The sequence below is a fragment of the Corapipo altera genome, unplaced genomic scaffold (assembly GCF_003945725.1).
Source record: "Corapipo altera isolate COAL_440 unplaced genomic scaffold, ASM394572v1 327, whole genome shotgun sequence".
In the NCBI taxonomy this organism is placed as follows: Eukaryota; Metazoa; Chordata; class Aves; order Passeriformes; family Pipridae; genus Corapipo; species Corapipo altera.
The window spans coordinates 482,630-505,700 of NW_020885004.1; the positions used below are offsets into that span (position 1 = coordinate 482,630).

General features: G+C 44.0%; 1 protein-coding gene and 1 long non-coding RNA gene across 11 annotated transcripts in view; one reads left to right on the forward strand and one right to left on the reverse strand.

Annotated features, from left to right (window-relative positions):
* PAX2 (paired box 2) overlaps positions 1-23,071 on the forward strand; it is a 105,652-nt gene that overhangs the window by 69,787 nt on the left and 12,794 nt on the right. For 6 of the 10 annotated variants that reach the window (XM_027667298.1, XM_027667297.1, XM_027667299.1 and 3 more), the window contains 3 exons: positions 6,734-6,909; positions 8,731-8,857; positions 21,144-21,353. In XM_027667298.1, the coding sequence (XP_027523099.1) occupies positions 6,734-6,909; positions 8,731-8,857; positions 21,144-21,353 (513 nt within the window). Of the gene's footprint in view, positions 1-6,733; positions 6,910-8,730; positions 8,858-21,143; positions 21,354-23,071 lie in introns of those variants that run through there. The other 4 variants (XM_027667300.1, XM_027667301.1, XM_027667304.1 and 1 more) reach the window with 3 other exon arrangements.
* The window catches only part of LOC113958769, a 213,446-nt gene that overhangs the window by 68,774 nt on the left and 121,601 nt on the right, over positions 1-23,071 (reverse strand). The gene's annotated exons all lie outside the window — the stretch shown is intronic.

A 23,071-nucleotide genomic window follows, 5' to 3' on the forward strand; every position in this document is an offset into this window, starting at 1 on the left:
CACAATGTCTGTGTTAAAAGCAGTGCAGCCCCCAGCTGTCAAGCACCAGCACACATCTCACTCTTCCTTGGTCAGGCACACTCACTTCCCTGCATGAGCAGCTTGCCTTGCTCACCAATTCCTCATCTGAGCTATACCCTCATTTCAAGACATAAAATCCCTTTGTTTCTGAGCCTTTTTGCTCTAAGCCTGAGCATGTAAGTAACAAACACACACAGTCTATGTGTCGCTGACACACTTGAATTACAGAGACACGTGGACCAGCACAATACCACCAATTAGCATACTGAAATTCAGGCTTGCAGATTCCCTTGAGGCAAATGGACACAGGAATCTGAACATCTGCGGAGTTCATAAAGGGTGATGCACTTCCTCGAGGTGATAATCCTCCAGTACTCATCTCCCACTATCCCTGTTTCTGCAGGATACTGTACATAACCTGAACTTGTACTATATCTTCTTTCACCATCACAGCATAGATCCCCGATAACATTCCTTTTCTATGCACTCCTGAACCTTACCAGCCCATTCCATGCTCCATCATCTCTACTCTGCAATCCCTTGTGATCCTTCCCATCTGAATTTGAGGTTTATCTTTCTCCCCACCAGTTCGGTTATCACAATCAAAGCACTCAAAATCCTTGCAGAACTACTACATGCTGCTGCATGCTGAAACACAGAACTGACCCATGTAGAGATGACATCTTTCACACTGTCTAAAAGACTGCAAAAATTATTCTGGAAGGAAATGTAACCAAAATTTACAGCCTTCCTTTTCCAAACTCTACTGAGTAGGGTAAGAAAGTTGCACAGGTGAAAAGATCACAAAATTAGGGCTGCCAGTCCTTGTCCTTGTCCTTACTGCAGGGAGTACAGTATTAGTTTAATAATTACTGAGGATGCAAATCATCTCTCCAGAATCACTGTGATAGCCAGACTGGATCAGCTTGTGCAGACCAGGACACCACTACCAGATGCTTCTGACCACGTGAAAATGTGTGATCCACTCCTTCAGAACAAGGTCTTTGTCCTTGCTCTCTCCCTTGGTTGGGGGTCAGCTCAGACACAGATGCAGGAGGTTTGCTATACCCAGTGGGATCTTGAGACCAGGGTTTGAAGTCCCAGTCTGATAATGCTGGGCTCCTTCCTGGACCCGCACTGAATGCAGCAGGAGGGTCTGCGCAGGGCTACCGTGAATGACAAGCACTGGCTATCGATCGCATTCTGAACTCGGCCCAGCCGATAGAAGGTAATTAATGACTCCATTTGCCTCAGTACCGAGGAGAACAATTGAGTTTGAAACTGCAACAACTGGCAGTGCGGGGAAAGGCCCCCCGGGACGGCCAGGAAAGCTGCCTGACAGTGCTGGGCTGAACGGGGACACGGGAACACATCAGAGAGGAAAAAAGAGAAGGGAAATCGGATAAAGGGAAAGAGCAGCCTTAAAACAAAAGAGTGACTTGGGAAAGGGCAGCACATGTAGCCATGAGTGCCCAGAGAGTGGGAGAGGACTGCTCTGGGCTAACTACCCCAGCAGGGATGGTGCAGGCAGGCTGTGGGAGAGGACAAGGTTGCCTCGCTGGCACAGAAGGATGGCATTGCAGCAGGCAGCTCAGCACTGCTGCGTCAGAGAGATGTGCTTCCCTTGGAGCCTTTGACAATTAGATGGGTTCTGCTGTGTCACCTGGCTGGCAGTTCTCATGCCAGTCACATTCACTTTTATTATGACTGTGGTTTTTATCGGTAGAGTTGTGAGGCCTCAGCTGAGATCAGAGCCCCAAAAGGCTGCAGGCAGACAGGTCATAGGGACGGTAATAGCTCCTGCCCCAAAAGAGAGCAGTGTCTCTGTGGTTGTGTGGTGGTTGCAAAGCTTCTCATTACCTTCCTACATGTTTCTGTGCCACAAAAGTCTCCCTATGTCAGAAATACTCCTGAGTTATTTGTTGAGATAGTCCTGTCTCACCCTGAGCAAGAGTGCTGTCATTTGTAGCTAGGGAAGTAATGGTATTATGCTGCTTTGTGCTACTTGTACATGATGGTGTCTTTGTGGCTTCCAGGCCTGGGAACATCTAGGTTTTTTGGAATTATTTAATAGGCATATTCCCTGTATTAGATGTAGTTAAGGCAGTTCCTGTGTCTTCTGGCACAGCCTTTCCTTGTTATCTGTCAGGATACTTCTGTGACACCCATGGAGCATTTCTGTGTCTTGTGTCGAGGGTTTATACTGAACATGGGCTGTGTGCACTCCCTCAGCAGTCCCTGGGGAGGAAAGATATTTCCTGTCACATGTGCAAGGCCAGTCCTGATCACAGTGACAGCAATTGTGTGCTCTTTTGTGAGGGACAAAGTGACTGAGGCCATGGTTCACCTCTCAAGCTGTTTGTTAAGATCCTTACGATTTAAGAGAGAGGTGTCCCTGTGTTACAGTACCACAGAGTTTCCCTTGCCAATAAAAGGGAACTGGGAAAGATGAAGGTGCTTCCTAATGGTACAACTACCACAGTTACCATGGCATTCCCATAGTTATCCTGCAGCTGAAACCTTGCTTCACCCCTTCCAACAGAATCCCTTCCAATATTGACTTTCTTGGCAAATCCCCATCCCTTAAGCTTTTACTTCTAGCACTGTTCTTCATCAATAGAAGTAACTGTTGCCCATCACAGTGCCATTCCTCATGGGATCTCCTAGTCTTTCCCAACTCCAATTTTGGCCCTGAGCTCTCAGTTGACTAGCACCCACAAGCCTTTGATGGACCCCATCTCTTCCCCAAAGTCCTCTCTGCTCCTTTCTGCCACCTTTGCTCATATCCATGTGGTTGTCAGCTTCCATATGACGCATGACAATTGCGTATGACACAATTCGAGTCTTCCCCTGATAGTCTAACTCAGAGATTCACATGCTTAGAAGAGAACTGCAACATCTAAGTTGCCAGATATAAGTGTTTGGCCCTTGCAGTTTCAGGGAAAAAATGAAAACACATCCTCTGTAGGTTTTGACACCAGAAAACAAATACAGGGGATTTACAATCCTTTAGTTTTGAAAAAAATAAAATGATCTGACTGTGAATGTTTCAATGTTAGCAACACAAGACATATAAATCTGTCTCTCAGGATCATCTCTGCAAAATCTTCTCTGCTTCATCAGTAAAATCTATATACACAGTTCATATTATTGCTCTGTGAAGTTTGGGATTCGTGTATCCTACTATTATTAAGTCAAATAATACTGAAAGCTGTTTAGACAAGATCCACCTCGAGGTAGCCTACAGGCATCTGTCAAAATTTTTCTTGCTTTTGCAGATTTTAAAGCCTAGGCCAGGGAAGAGTGCCCCAAACCCCCACTCCCGAATCCCCACCACTGTGCCCCCCCCCAGCAACTTCCACTTAAATTCAAGCATTGCCTTTCTCCTTACAACTTTTCCACCCCTTCCTACCCATTTGCTTCCTTTGATCATTCCAATTTCTTTTTTTAATCCCATTCTTTGCTCTTCTCCTTCCTTCATCCTTTTCTTTCATTCCCCACTGACTGTATGGATCCTTTCTCAACAGCTGGTCCTGAGTTTCACAAATACAAATACACACTTATGTGCATGTGTACACACACACACACATAAACACACACACAGAGACATAAATAAATAAATAAATAGAAAGGTCAGTGAGCAGAGCAGCAATAACCCCTAAAACAGTACTATCAGAGGGACATGATTGATCAATTGAATTCCATAGCGGCTCAAAAATGTGGGATTAAGTAGTGTATTATACGCACAATGAGTTGAGGCATGATGTTCATTTCAAGTTCATTTCGCCAGCCCTCTGCCACCAGATCAGGCAATCAATAGGGGCAGCAGATATCATATATCACCTCTCTCCGTGCTAGGCAGAGAGCACCATAATCTCTCGCAAATTTAGAGTGACAGATTTGTCAAGATCTGAAGGGCCCCTGAATAAATGAAGGAAAAGAGACTCTTACAGCGACTTGGGAAAGCTGTGATTTCAGCTTCTTCGCACAAAGGCATGGCCTGTGCACACGCGGGAGACACACGTGCACGGGAATCTAAAGGCAGACAGGAATAGCAAATACATGTGCATGTGTGCACTAATCTGTGTAACCACCCAGGACAACTCACTAAGGGTAAAACCTGGTTTAACAACAATCAATGCAGGTTTTACTTTACACCCATCCACTCACATCAAACACTAAGCAAAGTGTAGGGCTGCCATCCTTCAAAATCAGATATAGCCAAAACCAGCCACCACCGACAAACGCCTGGGCAGGCACGTACAGTGATGCAGAATCCAAACACCAGAATAATTATCTACTGCAAAAATACCCATGTGTATTAGCATCATGGTGTGCACAGTCATGCACACTGACTGACACATGGAAAAATCCTCAAAGACAAACAGCTTCACAGGCTACAGACAGGTTGAGGCAAGCACTGATACAGAAACATTTTTTTTTTCTGAATCTGGACCCAGGAGTTCTGTGCCAGCTTTCTGCAGGGAGGATCAGAACTCCCCTACTCCTCCTGAAACCCACCCCCCAAAGTAGCAGCATCACACATGCAGTGTGCAGTCCACCAAGCCTGATCTTTGCTTTGTTTTCTCTTAGTCAAATCTGTCATGAACTCCAGATTTCAGGAACCCGAGAATGTTCCCTTGGGCAAATAAACCTGTGGAGAGGAGAAAATGCCAGGGATCAGTGCCAGTAAACAGCCCTTCTCTGGCTTGGGGTGAAAAAGAAAGAGAGAAGGGGCTGCTCAAGGGAAGGCTGCTGGCAGGGACAAATCAATATGTAATATTTTCTATGGTCTTGCGAGTGGTACTGTACTACGCTACTGTATATAATGTACTATTGATTATATCATATCGTATAATCACCTATAAACGGATATATCTCATAGCCAGAAGGCAGCAGGCTTAGTCATAACTCTGGGCCACCAGCTGGGCATTAATGGTGCCAAGAAAATACCCATCTTGGCACCACCCATGAGCTAAAAGAGGAAGCAGCAGAGTGGCATTGTTCTGGGTGTTCACTGCACGGTAAATACCACTCCAGGTTCCTGGAAGCATCATGTGTCCATGAGCACCTTGGGACTGCATGGAGGAGGGAAAAGGCCTATGCAGAACCTTTGACCAATTTCTTGACAGACAGCAAGTTTCTGAGATTCACAGACCAAAGGCCACCAAGAAAGGTTTAAGTACGAGGAATAACAATGAAAAAGCAGGAAGACAATCACAGCACGAGAGGGACAACCTGATCTTAGATTAGTAAGAGTGATAAGACAGTGAGACTTGTGTCTGATGAAGCACAATAGGTAGAGATTCAGTATGGAGGGTATGGAGGTACATCAGCATGGATGATGCAGGGGATTATAAACAGACTCACCAAAGTTAGGCTGAGATGTGACAGCAGAAAGATACTCAGCACAGTTGGAGAAGATTATAATGAGCAGACTTGCCTCAGATGAGATGAGGGATTATGACAGAGGAAGATTCACTTCAGCTGGGACAGGAGGTTATAACAGACAGACTCACCTTGGATGTGACAGATGCTAATAGCAGGAGACTCACTCACTTGAGATAAAAAGGGGTTATAACTGAGATAAATGCACCTCATTTGAGTTGGGGGATAACAGGGAAGAAAAAAACCCACAAAACCAGGTAGGTGATCAGACGGTTTATCACAGGAAAAGACTCACTTTGGATGGGGCAGGGCATTTATAATGGACTCACCTCAGAGGGGATAAGTATGCTGTAAGAGATGTGGGATGGCACAACAGAAATAGAGACACCCTGGAATGTGGCAGGAGGCACTGCAGTGAGATTGGACTGTGCCAGAGGGCTGTTGTAGGGGCAGAAATGCAGTTCTTGGAAAGCATCTGCCAAAATGGCTATTTTCCTAGTAAAAGGAAGGTTGATTCACACTGAGTAGGACTAGGTTTTGTAATACATTTTGGATAAGAAGGAGGACTGACAAAGATTCATCTCATTTTGGAGGGAGTTTTATAGCAGATATATGGGTTAAGATAAATCACGAGCTACATGTAGGTGAGTGGACAGAAACCAATGTATGTTAGATGGGACAGTTGCCCCACAGGGAGAGATTTGTCTCTGGGGAAACATGGAATCAGAAGCAGGATTGTTCCTATTATCTGAAGGGGATGAAAGACTCATCTGGGGTATGATCAGATGAGAAGGAAATTATAGCACTGATAGCTGTTCATGGGACTGGGAGCTACAACAGAGACTAACTTCCCTTCAAGCTGTAAGAGAGCCTTTTTAACATTGCAGGCTTCCTCAGTCCTCTCTAGTACAGTCCATCCTCAGCACTCTGGTTTCTCTATGAACTGCCCCTCCACCAGTCTTCTAGCGGTGCTAATCGCTGTGCTTTGCTCCCATTTTATGCTCAGCAATGGAGATTTGGCAATTTTTAACACTGAAAATCAGCGGAACCGAAACTCATCTCTGAGCCAAGCACCATTCTCCACAGCCTCACTCATTCTGGGCAGGAGAGTCCCACAGAGCCCACAGGAACAGCCTAGCCACTCCAGCAGAGAAGAGGGGGCTCCCTTGGGCCCCTGCAGCTTCCCCTTCCCTTGGAAGTGGCACAGCTACCTGGGTGGAAGCAGAGGGCCCCACTCTTCCCCACTCTGTCCTTGTCCTGCATCCCTTGCCAATCCAAGCCAGGGTGGTGCTAACTCCCTGTTTTCTCTGTCTGTGCCCTGCAGATGTATCCGAGGGCTCAGTTCCCAATGGAGATTCCCAGAGCAGCGTGGACAGTTTGCGGAAGCACCTTCGTGGCGACACTTTCACCCAGCAGCAGCTGGAAGCTTTAGATCGAGTTTTTGAGCGTCCTTCTTACCCTGACGTCTTTCAAACATCAGAGCACATCAAATCTGAGCAGGTGAGGGCCTGGCCTGGTAATGGGAAACCACAGGCACTGACAGAATGATGGTAGGGACATTCCTTCACCAAAATCCCTCTACCCTCTCCACCCCATGTTCTGACACTGACCGATTATTGCACATACACCACATTTACATTTTACAGCATTTTCTAGTTGTAAATATATCACTGTGCTGATGCTCATGTGTACATGAGCTCTACCTCCTCTCTACACTCACACTATGCTGTCCCTAAATCCCCACATCCGCTTTTCCCTCTGCACTCACACCTGAAGTTATGCATCCATGTTCTTGCCATGAACATGCCTACACCACCATGCATGTTTAGTGGCACACAGCACTGCTCAGAAACTCCTGCACTCTTAGGTGACATCAGTGACCAGCGAGCCACAGGGTTGGGTTTTAATGGATCATTTTCCTTCATGGCCCAAAGCTGAGACTTGACTCCCATCTCCAACCTAGTTTTCCACACTTCTGCAGCTCTGCCCACCTTTTCTTTACTCCCCCACTCTCCTGGCCTTTTATCCCAAAAGCTGTTTGTCTTAATAAAATGAAAATCAAAAGTCTTTTTAAACCGCCCCAAGCCATAAACCAACAAAGGAAGAGAAGGAGAGGCTGGCTGTGGACTCCCTTCATCCCAGAGTCCCTGGGTTTATTACAATGAATAACCTTTATTTACTTTCATTAGACTATTAAGCACCAGCACAGTCATTTTTCCCCCTGAAACTCTGAGCAGGGCCCATAAAGCAAATCCGAAGCCTAATTGAGTTCATTTTAATTTCTCTCCGATCACAGCGAATTACTCTGGTGATAAATCAGGGGGCAGGCTCACCCCCAGTAGAAGGCCTAATTTGCAGCTAATTACAAAACTGATTTCTACAGGAAGATCAATACAAGAAGGAATTGGAAATGACTAGGCAGTCCTAGCCAAGCAGGGACAGGGGCGGGGAGGGGGCAGCATGCGGGGAGCCCACTGGAGGAGGGGGAGATGTGAGGAGGGGGTTGGGGAAGTGCATGGAAAAAAACAGAGGAGAAAAAGCAGAAAATCAGTTTTAATTTAACGTAATATTAATCAGAGCAACTTTTCCTGCTGTTTTGTAGCCTTCCCGGTTTCTCCAGCTCCCGCGTCTGGTCTGGAGGCTGCCACAATAAAAAGGCAATTACCAGAGCCTTTCGGACAGGACACCCTTTCAGATTCAATGGCTCTCCCCCTCCCACCCTTCTGTTAGCCATGTGGCTCCCCCCTCCCCAATTTCATACCCCAATGCACAGAGTGACAGAGGCAGGGGATGAGGCTTCTTTGTTTTTAGAAAGCTAGGACAGAGGTAGCAGTGGAGGGGAGGCAGATGACTCAAGCAGAGACCCTGGCGACAGTGGGCCAACAGTGGCTGCTTCCTACAGCCTGCCTGTCCTAGTCATGTCATTGCAGTCCTATGCCCCAGCTGTCTTTGTCACCAGGGCAAACATATCCCACCTCCACTCAGCCAAGAGGAGGGGATGAGGATTCTCCCTTTCTTTTCCCCTGGGCTGGCACAGACAGCCATCCCCACAGCTCTGAACCAAGGCTCAGCCATAACACAGAAAACAGGTCAGATCCCTCACCCCTCTTCCTCTTCACAGTGTCACGCAGGTGGGTGGGACAGTTCATCCTAGGAACCCCCCACAACCCTCTTGTCACTTTATCTTCTCCGTTTCCTGCTCCTCCTCCTCTTCCATCTGTGCAGGGGTTTGCATCTCTCCTCTTCCTCCCCCCCATCTGTACACCCTTCCCTTTCTCCCGTCGCATCAATAGCGAGCTGTCTTTCTCCTCTCTTCCCCAGGGTAATGAGTACTCCCTCCCAGCTCTGACCCCTGGTCTCGATGAAGTCAAATCAAGTCTATCCACCTCTGCTAACCCAGACCTGGGGACAAATGTGTCAGGACCCCAGACGTACCCTGTGGTGACCGGTAAGCTGCCTGACCAAACAGCAGAACCAAGCTTTTTATTTATTTCCCTCATCACCATTAGCTTCTGCTTTTTCTGCTAATGCAAGATATCCCTCTGTGGCAAACATGGAAAGAGACAGAAAGACTGTGGAGAACATAAGGGCTCAAGAGAAGCTTGAAATTCAGAGTATTGGCAGCTTTGGGTACACCTAGATGTGTCCAGATGTGACTCAAAGACAGGAAAACCCAGATGTGAATCGGGAACTTGTGTGCCCAGATGGGACTTAGGGTTGGATGCTGGTGGAGGACAGATGTGTCCAAATATGCACTGTGATTTTCTGCTTATGTATCTGAGAACAACAGGGTCATGGATTATCCATGATCTGCACTTGGTTTTCTTGGGGAGAAATAATAGTATAAGTTCTATTCAGCCCGGGCATTTGGAAGGGGCATTTGCAAATTAAATACTGAGGTCTGCTGAACTGTGACTGCTAAACTCCCTCTTCCTTAAGCCCGTGAGTCTCTAATGAAAGCTAGCAAAAAAAATTTGTGCACAGCCTTCCCTCATGTGTGGGCACATTAAAGTCAGGTGTGTCTGGGAGAGTAGAAACTGTGTGTAAGCGCATGACAGCAGAGGAATCAGGATGCACAGAAATAGTAAGGAACCTCTGCAGCAGATGCTTCACTGAAACTTCCTCTTTGCTGGTGGCACATGCAGAACCTGAGCAGCGCAGGGTTGCCCTGGGGCCACAAGGCACACACATGCTGTCATGATGTTAGTGTTAGACTGCCTGCCCTGTGTACGTCTAGAGCTGTAAGGAGGTATTCATACGGTGCTTAATTCATACAGCACTTCTTCTCAGGCTTTAGTTGCCAGTGCTTGCTGCTCACACAGCTACCATAGATTTGCACATCTCCTCTTGGGTAGCTAAAGCAACGGGCAAGGCTCAAGTGACTTGCCCCTGATTGGTATATCTCTCTTTCTCTACAAATGCTGTGGCCAATCTAAAAACCTCATGGCGTAAGTTGAGAAATAACTCATGACAAAGAGGTCTAAATCCTGTTAGCAAGGGGAGAAGCTGTTGTCTCTTGGCCAAAAAGTTGTCCTCTAATAGCACAGAATCAAGAGCACTGGTGTTTGTATCTCAGCTTTTTCTTGCAAAAGCCCCAGCTAATAGCCCTTGCTGTCAAAGCAGCTCATGGCTGAGGCAGGTAGTCATAGCTTGTTCAGCAAACATAGAGCAAAGGTATGGTGTTGCATGCAACTTTTGGCTACAAAGAACTTTGGGCATCAGGCAGGAATAGTAACGGTTAACTCAAATACAGAGGCTATCCAGTGTGAGGTCTACAAAATGATGTGGAGAACATGGGGAGATGAACTACATTATTTAGGGAACATCTAGAAAGTGTGACATCCCCTGACTTTTTTCACGGCTTTTACTGCTTCCAGGCTTGATTCAGAATCCTTGTAGCCGTGTGGTTTCTTAACCAACTGGAAAAAAATGGCTTAGCTGTGGCAAAATTGTTCTACCTTTCTTTTTATTTGCATATGCAAGGCAAAACTCAGCTGGTGTTCATCTATTGTTTAGCAGACCTACATCTCTTACAGGAAATATTTTCCTGGTTTGGGGGGCAAAGTCAGTAGGAGAGCAAGGCAGATCCCCACAGCTGGATGTAAAGGTGACGCGTCTACAATCAGAGCCTAAGATTCAAAGGAGCCATTAAAATAATTCCTTTTAGTCCTTCTTCCTAAGTGAAGATGGTTCATTCCAGCCTGTTAATGTGAGAGCAGACTTCTAGAAGGCTGGGAACACTACACAAGCTTTGGACATTACTCTCACATGGGCACAGAAGGAGACAGATTTGGCCTCCCAGAAGAGACTATAGGCTAAGGCAAAAAAATTTCTTCATGTCTCCCCCACCCTGTGCCATTCTCACTCTGTTCCCTGACACACTCTCAGCTCAGCTCGAGAACATCCCCATCTGATCCATCTGGATCCAAAAGTGAGAAAGTTCATTTCAGACCCAGCTTGACATTCCCAGGTGGCAACTTAGCACTAACATCTCAATCTGTATGCGACATTTCAATCAGTGCAGAGTAACAAAAGCAGAACTTTTAGCACTGGGAGCTGTTCACTGGTGGTAATGATGGAGAAACTCAGAAACTGGAAATGAAAAGGGAAAAAAAAAGCCCCTCGACACCCTCTAAGGCATCAGAGGAAGAGGGGCAGAGAGTTTTTCCTCTACACTTAGGCCAGGATCCAATGTTTGGATTAATGGTGCCATTACCCAAGAAAGGACTTCAGATAATGCTCATTCTTAAAATGTTTTTGCTGGCAATTAAATGGTTGCAGGTATTGATCTTCATTGATCTGATGTTCTCAATTTGCATAATCTATTAAAGATGAATGATTCATGATATGTTTGCTATGGGGCTGGACAATGCTTTTGGGAAGAACCAGAGAGGTGAGGAACTCAGTGCTGCCTCCTGCTCTACCCTAGCTAGGAAATTAAAGTGGCTGACAGCATACAGATTTCTTTGGTATCAACCAGGTCCTGCTCCCAAGAAGGGATGCTGGAGTAATAGTGGATACTGAATTGCTGGCTGCCTGTTTTGCTGCTATGGTGTCATCTTTGAAACGCCTCTTTGCTCTTTCAGGTGATACCTGTAACAAATATGAAACGAATCTATCCATTTAGGGTACTTTGTGCGCAGTCACTTCACGATGTAAGATTTAGCTTCACTCTACAAGAAAGTCTCCCCATCTCAGTCTTCTCAGACAGAAAAAAAGTATCACTAGGTCTTTCCAAACCAAATCTGTACAGCACTGGATTCTTATCCTTCCTGAAGACTTCAGAGAAAGTCCTTCTCTTCTCTCTGGCTCATGACTAGCTTTTCTTAGCAAGCTGTCTCAGCTCACACCATTCTGAGAATACAGCCCTCCAAAAGCCATCAAAACCTCAACAATATGTAGCTGCCTAAAATCTTGAAATTTAATAAGATAGATAAGGAACAGTGTTGCTCAGGTCCCTTTATCTGTCTGTGGGCTTCCTGGAATTGAAGACCTAGAAATGCTGCAAAACAGGCAGCCACCAGAAGGCCTTCCCCAAAGCCCTGGGCATCTCTTCAAAGCTTAGCACCATAGTTTTATACAGCACAGCCTTGTCTAGTACTGCCAATATCAAACACTCCCTTTCAGACAATTATTCTACTAACACATCTTAGATGCCCCATTTATTACTCACATCTCCTAAAGCAAGTAAACAAAAACATTGTTTTACTATGGAGAAAACAGGTCACCCTTATTTCTCCCCATTAAGTATGTGCAAAGAATTTCCATTAATGAGTTGAGACTTAGGGACTAGCTGGACACTAGGCTAGGAAACATGCTCCTGCTGTCCTTCATACGGAACAGACAGTGCAGAAATTTTCAACTTTTTTCTGAAGGCTCAGAGAGAGAAAGCTCTTAAGAGCTGCCTGAGTATAACACCTCCTCTTTCTGCACGCACAGACAGTGGGCCAGCTATATCTTGCCTTGTTGCATGGCCCTCATAGCTGGCTTGGTATAGATCCCTGACAGTTTCTTGGACAGTTTCTTTGGACACCAATCAGAAGCAAAGATCCAAGCTTGAAAATACCAAGATAAGGAGAGTACATGCAGCTGAACAACACTACAAGAATTCTGTTGTTCAGAGTTGTTCTACTTCAGTTATTTCTATTGAAGGCAAACAGTCCAGGCAGATGAGTATAAATCTGTACAGGACTAAGTAAACACAAAAAACCTCAACAGCTTTCTTTTATTCACCAGTTTTCACAGACCTCTGAGCTTGGAAGGTACTTGGTAGCTAACAGCCAAGAGGTAAGCAGAGGAGAACCTCAAGACAGGAAGAACTGCACAAAGTGTTCACACAAGCCTTGGATCAAGAAGAGAACAATTAGATACTTCTTTAAGCACCGTCAGAAGTCACAGCTTCTGGAATAGTCATGCATGAAAGAAATGGGGTGTATTCAAACCAGGTTTTGAGTTCTGGGGACTTAGATTAATAGTTTGGGAACAGAGACCTTTCCAACTCAATTATCTAGCCCAGGGGTTACCCAACAGAGACACGGCACTATGGCAAATAAAGCACAATGGAGTTTTCATGTATGGCTTGAAATTTGCTCATTAAAAGACTACTAAAGGGCTGGATTTACCTACTAAATGGAATGTAAAATGACAGCAAAGGTGAAGAAAAATTTCCCTTACAGTTGAATCCCAACAGTTTTTACTAAATAGACCTTGTTTGCAAGCCCACTACAATCTGTGAGATCTACAAAGAAAAGGTGGAAGATAAGATGGAAAAAAAAAAATCACTTCAGGAATTTCTACCGTTGACTGAAGTGGAAGTATGTGTCCCATTCTCTTCCTCTGAGGAGGCTTATGTTCTACAGTTAGCACCTATTAACAGGAGTAGAGAACTTTAAAGTCATCACCATGCACCAAAGCAGCTATCACATCCTATATAGAAAATGCTTCCTTCTCTCTGGGAAATAAATATTTCCCTAAAACAACAAGTATCATCCAGGGTGAGAAATCCTGGCAACAACTCACAATGTGTCAAACAAAGGCACCAAAAAAGCATAAACCTCATCAATTTCCCTTTCCTCCAGACCTCTCCTCTCAGGCACGAGTTCAGATTTTTTTTCAGTTTAATTTTTTTAATTTGTATATTAATGTATGCAAAAAAAATTGGAATTACTGACATAAAGGCTACTTGTTATGTCTGAAAAACATAAAAAACCAGTACTTTAACAGCATCTGATTTCTATGAAAGTTTTCAAGAAAGCTGTGATGCTAAACATGGAGAAATCACTGGCTAGATACCTGGATCCAAAATTTTTCTGAAATGATAAATAATCCTTTGAGAACTTTAGCCTCCTTCAAGGTGAAGATATTTCCTTCCTTAGAGATTAGTGAGTGACTGAATTTTGTTCTGTTCAATAACCTGGTCATTCAAAACTAAGAAACAAATTAGGATTTGAAAAAGCAGGAACATTTGTTTTCCTCAAATTAAGTGAATTAAGGCTGAGTGAATTAAGGTTGGTGTGAAAGGATGAGATCTATTAGTTTTAAAATAAGGTTCTGCAATCAGTTCAAATTCCTCCTTATATCTGTCCTTTTCTTCATTTAATATGTAATTTCTAATGCAAAACCTGCTTAGAAAAGCTTGCTTTTTCTGTTCTAGTATATTTAGGAAGTCAGGGAACTTGTGGTCATTTTATTTAATTAGCATGAATAATTACAAATACTGTTTTTAATTTAATTCTAATTTTCATCCAAATATAACTTGACACAGATCACAAGTAAAAAGTTAATAATCTAATAGAATAATAATATGGACTCATCATTCACTATTTTCCATATAATAATATGTGAAGACAAATTATATTAAACAACATAATTGCTTAAATAAATGTGCACATGATGCAGTCCATCTACTCAGCAAAAACTGAAATAACCATGTTTAGTGTAAATTTTGTATTTGTCAAAATATTTGTTACCACCCATAAAATTAAACCTTTTAGAAAACAGCCTCATAGTGGAGATGTGAAACAAGCTGATCCAGCTTGCTGTTTTAAAGCATGACTTAAATTGACTGTTACATTCAGTTGCACTTATATCATTATGCTGAGAGGGGGAGCATTTCCTCCCCTTTTCTTTGTTTGTACTGGGGAAAATTTCCTTTCTTGCTCCAGTCTACTTTAGCCTCTGACACCAGTGAGCAATGGTCCCGGTCAGGGCTTGACTGAGTTGCCTTAAGAAAACCTCTTTAGCAAATGGCTAGGGACTCCAAATTGGCTTCAGTGATGGCAGATCCTATAGATGCAGACCTGCACTCTGTGGCACAGCACCACGGCTGCAGTCACAGCAGTCAAACAGCCTGTTGGGCACACCTCTGGATGCCTCAATGCCCTGAAAATGATAGTCATTCATGTAGCTGTTACAAGGCTGTTACTATCCTGCCTCACAAAAACGGAGGAGGTATTTTCTGTGAACAAGCCTCTCATATTTAAGGTGAGAAATTGGCAAAAGCAGAAGTCCACAGGACCTCCAAATTTAACCAATTGAATCCCCTCCTCAAGAAGAGATAATATCTTATCTAGTCAACAGGAATTTGGAAAGGCAAAAGGTGTTACTATTCTTCTCCGGGACCAAATGGCTGAGAGTGATAGATAGTCAGATGAATGATTCCTGGAACAGACAGGAATAGCAGGCAGGGAAAGGAATCACATAAACTATTTCCATGCATTCAATATAAGTTTCACTGACAATAACTTTATGATACTGAAGAAGGCAGCTTGGGGGCTTGAAAGGCATATTGAACTGAGAAACCCAGAAATGAATGGGCCCAAAAGAAATAATATCTTTGCCTTCCTTAAATTAGCATTTAAGTGAATAATAGCAGTGAATGACAATAATGTCATATAATGACAATAGCAGTGAATGGGCATTGCCAGCCCAGTTTTCTTCAGCAAGAGGACAGCATTGCCACACTCTATGCTGCTGGACAAAAGGGGACTTTTTTAAAGAGAAAATAATTATATTGTCTTCCCAACAATTCAGGTTTTGCCTTTTCTTCTGGGGCTAAACGAAGGATCCAATGAGTATGGCTTTGATAAAATTTTTTATGATGTAGATATTTGCCCACTGACAGCAAAGGCTGTGCTTTATATCTGTGTTAAGCAACACCTGTCAGCAGATGTTAATAATTTTGATCTCCATCAGCTGTACTGGATTTAATCAGGCCCACTGCTTGTACAGTTGAAATTACCCACTGCAGTCTTTCAGAGAAATGGGAAGCTTACGGCAATCTTTGGCCCATCGTTTTAAGTTCAGGATTGCTGCAGGCTACCCAGGAACATCTATCTTGTGGTTAGTAAAATATCATTATGATGAAACCTTGGAGTTACCTATAATGAGGACTGTGTGAAAAACTAACGTGTTCTAATTGCATTTCCCAGCCTATTTTTTCAAAAACATCCAGTTTAAGAGGTAATATTCAAGTCGCAACCCACCCAAGAACAAGCATATGCTACACTTCAGGGCAGGGAGAAATGGCCAGATCTAGTGGGCTGGGACTCAAGAAATGAGACAACAATATAAAATTCACTGAACTTCTCTGTTTGCCAAGTGCACAAGTTGCACAACTTTCCCCCCTGTGCCCAAGTCTTTAAAGCATATCTTCTCAAACTAGGACACTTCATCTGCTCCATCTGCAAACAAATGTACTCAGAGCCAAACAAAACTGACTTCAGTGGCGTTCTCCAGTGGTTAACCAGTACTCACAGTACTCAAGCAGCTTCAAAGAGTAAGTCCAGATCACAGGTCTACTGGAAGCTCTGTGTTTTAGTCTGTATGAAGACTATAAGAATTTTCTCTTTAAAGTAACATACAGAGTTAGCAGGTCAGTTTACTCTGAGAGCAGCAGTTAATCAGATCAGACAGTTTTATAAAATCCAGTTTTATGAAAAAAATAGAGCAAATAGAATTCAAAACTTGACATGTGATGTGATGCCACAACAGTGTCAACTCCTGGGGGAAAGCAATCCAAGGTTGTTTCTTTAAACACATACTTCAACAATGTAATGGGCTAAGAACAGGGATAGATGTGTGCAGAAACAGAAAATAAACCTGAACACACAAGGCTCATTCTCCAATCAACAGGAAGACAAAAAAGGTATAATGAGAAGCAGATTAGTCTTTACATACTTTTCAGTTCTTCTAGCACAGGTCTGTTATGATCAGAGAAGGGAAAAAAAATAGGACAGTCTTTATCTTCAGTGCAATTTGCATAATGCCCTTGCCCCAGAAAACCTAGAAAACTAAGAATAGAAAAGTGGTTCTTTTGACATGACAGAAAGAAGAAACTAACAATATGCTATGTCAGTCCAGTTTGGTCTTTTGTATGGCTTCTGGAATTTGAGGCAAGATTCCCACATGGGATAAAATGATGTGACTCCACTGCCTATAGTGTAAATTCACCGGTCCATGAGTTCTGAGGACCCAGTGCCATTCTGTTTGCCACAACAAAACTTTTCTAAGGAATGGAGATTAAAAAGATGTTTCAATGGTGGGTACAAGCATAGGACCCAAAACTCCTGAGATAAGATTCAGCTTTGGCACAGGGTTCATAGATGAACTTAGGTATGTCTTTTCTGGGCTCAGTTCCTCATAGATAAAGCAGTGATCCCTAAGCGATGCTGTAAGGATATGTGTTCTAAAGGGTGGGGCACTGGGGTCTTACAAATATTTGGTAGAGACCTCAGGAAAAGATGAAGAATGGGAAATGCTGTCCAGATGGTGAACAGTGTTGAGTGGGTGTGTACAAGCCATCCCTTATGCATGGATATGCCATCTTGGTATTCTTCCTTTACTGTAAAGAAAAGGAGCACTGGATGCAGGTAGCTTATCCTCCAGGAAGCCAGCAATGAAAAACAAGCAGCTTATCTAGTCCTGCAACCCTCCCTACTTCCCTTCCCTCTAGCAGGAGAGAGCATGATAAAAGAGAAAGCATGAGTCTCTGTAGGAATTCAAAGCTGTGAATCTTCCTCTCACCCTGTCTGGCCAAAATCCCTTCATTTGCAGGGGGAATTTAGGCCAGGGATCACCAGTTCTCACTCTCAGCCAGAATAACAGAGGAGAGGGTTAGAAAGGAAGAAAAACAGCCATAACTCAGCAAGTACAGTCAGAAAGAGAGGAGAAGGAGATGCATAAAATGTGGTTCTCTCATATGTTTCCAGCCATATCCCCACCCCGGTAACTCTTTCAAATTTCCCCCATCAGGACAGTGAGAGATTCTTTTTTGGGGGGGGAGGTCACTTACAAACAAGGATATTATTTGTCTTTTAGAAGAAGAAAGGAGATTGGGTCAGGAATAGATTACTGCTGCTTTGGAAAGAGGTTGCAAACTCATTCCACACCCCTATTCGATTCCAGAGTTAGGAGCAAGACAGATACGTTGGGGTTTGCTGATGCAACCTTACTGAGAAATGCTCCCAACAAGAGACAGACAAGCCAGTATGGCACTGTTCCACAGCTTGCTGGCAGTAGTGGGACTTAGGATAGGAAGGGGCAAGTTCTCCATCACAAATAAAAAAGAATTACAGAATGGAGAAAATCAAAAGTGAAAACAAAAAAGGTGCAGCTGAAGTTTGAGGTGGTTAAAATGAAAAATGGGACTGTGCCATTCACAGGTGGATAGATAGATCAATCAATTGATCTCGTCTACACTGACACACTTTGGAGCTATAATTCACTGCTGGGGCAATTATTCCAGCATAGCAGTGGCAGGAGCTATATCAGAGACAGAATTCAGGTGCTTTTAGTCAGGGGAGAGTTGGACAACAAAGGAGTAAAAAATGGTAAATACCATCCATCAGTAAAGATACATGGGATATAAGTTATGTCTGTGCACTTGCAGGGTGTAGAGGGACAGATAGACAGATAGATAAATAGACACATAAAAGTCTGAGTTTCGGTTGTGCAATCATTCGCTGTCTGACCTTATACTCTCCTCCTCTCCACTACTCTTAGAGAGAAAAGCGTTTAGCATTATTGTGTCCAGGTCTCTTTGCCATGTTACTGTTGGCTCCTTTATCCCCCCACGCTGAGTAAGTGGTGCTGACTCTGGAAGGTGCGAGGAATTTTTCTTCATAAGCCTTGATGTGTTCAAGAGAGGGCTGGGCTCATCTCCACTGTGAGTCTGACAGGCGTTTTAACAGCCTCACAACACCAGGACAAATAGCTCCTGGTCCCTTAACTCTTCTCAGATTTGCAAGGCAAGGCCCAGCACTGTTGTTCCCATTGCAAGGGCTTTACACAGTCTTTCAGGCTGAAATCCTCTCTGTGGTGGCTGGGCAGAGCGGAAATCCAGGGGCTGGATCAGATTGGCCTAATGCTACAGCAGCTTAAGCGGTCTGTTTTACCAGAGATTATGGTTTCACTTACACAGAGCGCCTGAAAAATGCTGCGGTTTAGGAAGGATTATCGCTGAAAATTCCATGCTTTAAAAGAGAAATAAAGCAGGGGAGGGACTAGGAAACCCAATGTGCCTGGGGGCTGTGCAAACAGGATTAACCTCTGCCCATAGCACCTCTTGCTTCTGCCCACCCACGCTTCCTGTGTCCACCTTCTTCTCTGCCCTTTCCTTCCTAGCAGCTCCCCACACCTGCTGTCTTTTATATAATACAGAGAGCTGGAAAAGGGAGTCTGGAAAGTGCCCAGGACCAAAGTGTCCCTAGTTTATTTACGTATCACTGTCAAATGGCTTTCTTGAAAAATATCACTTCACTTGCAGCCTGTGAAAGCCAGAGGAACTTTTGGCCCTCTGCCTGCAGATAGATCTATTCATCCAAATTATCTTGTATCAACATTATTTGGATAAAGGCTTCAAGCACTCCCAGAATGCTGGTGGTAACTCTGCCTGTCTGCTCTGAAGGTAAATCTGTGAACTCCTTGCCATCTGATGACAGAGGATGCAGAAGAAAAATAGGTTTTGAGCTTCTCCATCTACAGAGACTGGCACTGGCATATGAAAGTTCACTAGTACAATTGTAGGACAGTGTACAGTTGTAAAAAGCAGAAGCTGCACACTGATGTGCTGCCTACTCTGGTGACTTTAATTAACTGTACAATAAAATCCAGATACTCCAGTTTCTGTTCTGCATATCCTCCACAAAAGGTCCCTGCCAAACAGAGCTTCCTAGCAAAAAAGGAAAAGAAATTACAATCCTCACTTAGCATACCAGAGACATCACATAAGTAAACTAAATGAAGAGGAACCATACACCTTTTGGCCAGGACTGATCCTTCCCAATAGACTGAAACATGAACATATGTCCTTGCTGCAAAGGAGTCTTGGTGATCAGAAACCTTTACTGGCCATCCAGGTCAGAAGTACTTGGAGCAGAACACAGATGGCAAACTATCATTTTTGCCAGGTAGCAAACCTTCAGGAAACAAATATCTCAGGATAAACAGAATTCACAGATTTAAACTGCCCAGCCCTTTATTGTCTAGGTGAGCAGTACAGCCTCTCAATAAAATGCCTAGAGTTAATTAAGCCAGTTCTACATTAATGAAGTCAGATTTATGACCTAATTATATGTCACATTTGTATTTCTCTGTATAAACCAAAACCACCAGAACTAACTTATTTCATAGGCCATTGGCAACACTTGCCATCACAGCAAAGAGATGGGTTTCATTTATTGGCATTAATTTGTTTCCCTGAGGATGGATGGTTTGCTAGATGATTTGGATAGGATCTGATCACATCATCCATGCTTTGCTTTCAGGTGTTCAAATACAGCATTCTACTATTGCTGTCCCAACAACAGTGAGTGTTCTGGAGTACTTATGCTTTAGGTCACAGAGTTCTCCAATTCCCAAACCTCCTACTCAGCAGCTGAGTTAGGAGCAGTTACAAAGCTGTATCTATTGTGCCTATGCAAATCTGCACATCAGAAATGGAAGTCCAATATAAACAACAATGAAAATTAGACCTTTTGTAAGTCCCCTACATTTTCTCTCCTCCATTATGTCTCTCTGTCAAGGTATCTATCTGGCAAAATTATACTCTGCGACCACTCAGTTGGTTAAATCTCCAAAGTGTGCCACTGCGAACAAGATCAGTCGATTGATCCATCTATCTACCTATTAATTGCACAGTCCCATTTTTATTTTAACCTTTATAAAATTTGGCTTGAGAAGCTTTGACAATTACACTCAGCAACCTGTTAAATAGGTACTCATAGCAGCGCTGCTCTCCTGGGGAAGGTTACCTTGAGTTTGAAGAGAAAAAGTGGTATAATTCCTTCAGCCAAACTGTGTAAATGTGCCCTCAGCCAGCAAGAGAAAGCAACAGGAAAGGGAGCACAAAAGCTTCAGAGCATTCTTCTTCCCAACCCTATGCTTCTTCCTGTCCTCCTGCATGTTCCCTCTCTCACCTCTCCTTTTCCTGCATCTCATCCCTCCCATCTGCCACAGCACTCCATTCCCCTCATCTCCTGCTGCCCCTGCAGAGGCATCCCTGCAGTCTGAGCCTAGCCCCCAGGTGCATTTACTGCTGTTGTCTCAGCACTGGCTCCTCTGATCTACTCCTAACCTTTTTATTTTTGTTTTTGTTTTAAAATTAATTTCCCTGTAGATTTTAACCACTCCATTTTCATTTACCCATTTTGTTCTTCCTCTCCTCCCTTCCCCACCCTCCTCCTCCTTCCCCTGTTCCCTTTGTCTGTCTGTGTCCATCCCTTACCCTACCACAGAAAACCTCTCCTCTCCCCTCAGTATAAAGCAAGAGCCTCATGGAGCCTCTCTCACCCCTTTCACCCCCACCACGCCGGTCGGCTCTGGGCAGGCTGATCTTCAGCCCTTCCACATGGCCCTTTCAGACGATGCGTCCACGCCCTGCTACAGTGCCTTCCTTCATCATGGTGCCCACTTTGGGCAGTCCAGCAGCCAGCCTCTGATAGCAGGTAACTGGCCTTGGCCACAAACTGAGTGGGGATGCTCTAGGAAAAGGGTTCAGTTTCGTCTGACGGGGAGGCCAGTAAATGCTGCAAGCTCTTTGAGTGCAAGTGGGAACCAGAGCAACCACGTTCCAGGTCTGCATATGCAGCATATGTTCTCAGCTGCATGAAGTCACAGTCAGATTTCATGCCTATCCTTCATTTTTTAGAATAAAATGGGAAAAGAAGCTGTAACTACTTAGAAGTGACTGGGTGTCCCAGCTGGATGGGTCTGGGACTCAGCATAGAAGCACTTGTACAGCATAATCCTGTGTTTCCTCAATAGCCATAATGTCCTTGTGTACTGTAGGTCCAGCAAAGGTACTGTGTGCTAGCCTAATGGAGATGATAGCAGCTTGAAGATCCTAGCCAGCTCTAGTCCTGCCTGGGATGTTCAGCACAGGGTGTAGCTACTAAGTCAGATAAACACATAGGCAGTTGGTGAGCACTGCTATGCTGTGGGCAGTATTTGAGTCACCTACTTTGGGAGTGTCAGTGTGAGCTGGTGCCTTCATACAGCAGACCAAGTAGTTAAGAAACCCAGCATCATGTATGAATGTCAAGAGCAAGAAGGGTGTGTGAGGGACTATAATGTTTTACAGTCAAAAAATACAGACCTGACATAGGTGGCCTTTAAGGCAAGAGCAGAAATGAAGAAAGAGGTTGTAGAAGATGGCAGCACCTACGAGCAGTAGGTGGGAGGGGAGGATGAGGAGGAAGGACAAGTTTCAGGTAGGTACTAAGGAAAACTCCTGACCAAGGTGACTGAAGCAACATTGCTGTAGAAGTTCAAGGGTAACTTGGATGAAATAGGGGGTATTATCTGAGGTGACCACTGACCACTTTTCAAAGGATGTAATCTGGGCTTTTACAGAACAGACAAGTCTTAGTGCAGACCACAGTTCCTAATACTCAAGGAACATATCTTACCTCTGCCTCCTTCATGTTCGTTTATTATTTTTCTCTTTTGAACTAACATCCTTCCTTTGTATTGTCATGTGAGATTTCCATTTCTAAACCTCCACGTAGGAAAACAGAAAGTAACATCAGAGAAGATTTGTGTTCGTAACATTGTCTTGGTCCAACCTTATTGCAGCCAGTAAGAGCCCCTGAGTTCTGGGCACTTCCTAAGCCAAGAAGTCTCCTGACAGACTCTCTCCAACAATCTCCAACAGATCTTTGGGGATGCTGTCATATATGACCAACCTCTAGCCTAGAAGGCACTGTGTTTCAGGAGAGGGACCTGCCTTAGGACCTTTATAGGGAATTAGACATTGGGCAAAGTGTTCAAAAGCTCAAACAATGTCACAATGATTCAGATGCTGTTTCTCACTCAGAAGGCTCTTGGAGGAGAGAGAATGGCTGGAGTCAGAAGCATGTTATGAGTTAGCCTTGCCATAGCCTTGGAGTACAAGAATTTAATAATCCTGTCTACCTGTTTGTAATGAGAGGAGGTAATGGAAGGGGCCTGCTTACATATAACAGCATTTTAAGAGCCTCCCTGTGGGACTCTTAGTGATGCTGCTGATACAGTACTTGTTATCTTCTTTTTCAAGACTGGGATTTTGACAGATGATCACTTCCAAGCAAATTTTCCATGCTCAGTTTTGAACATCAGCCTCTTGCACTCATGTCTGAATAAAAACACAAGGGCATATGTGCATACGTCAAGTAGCAGAGTGAGT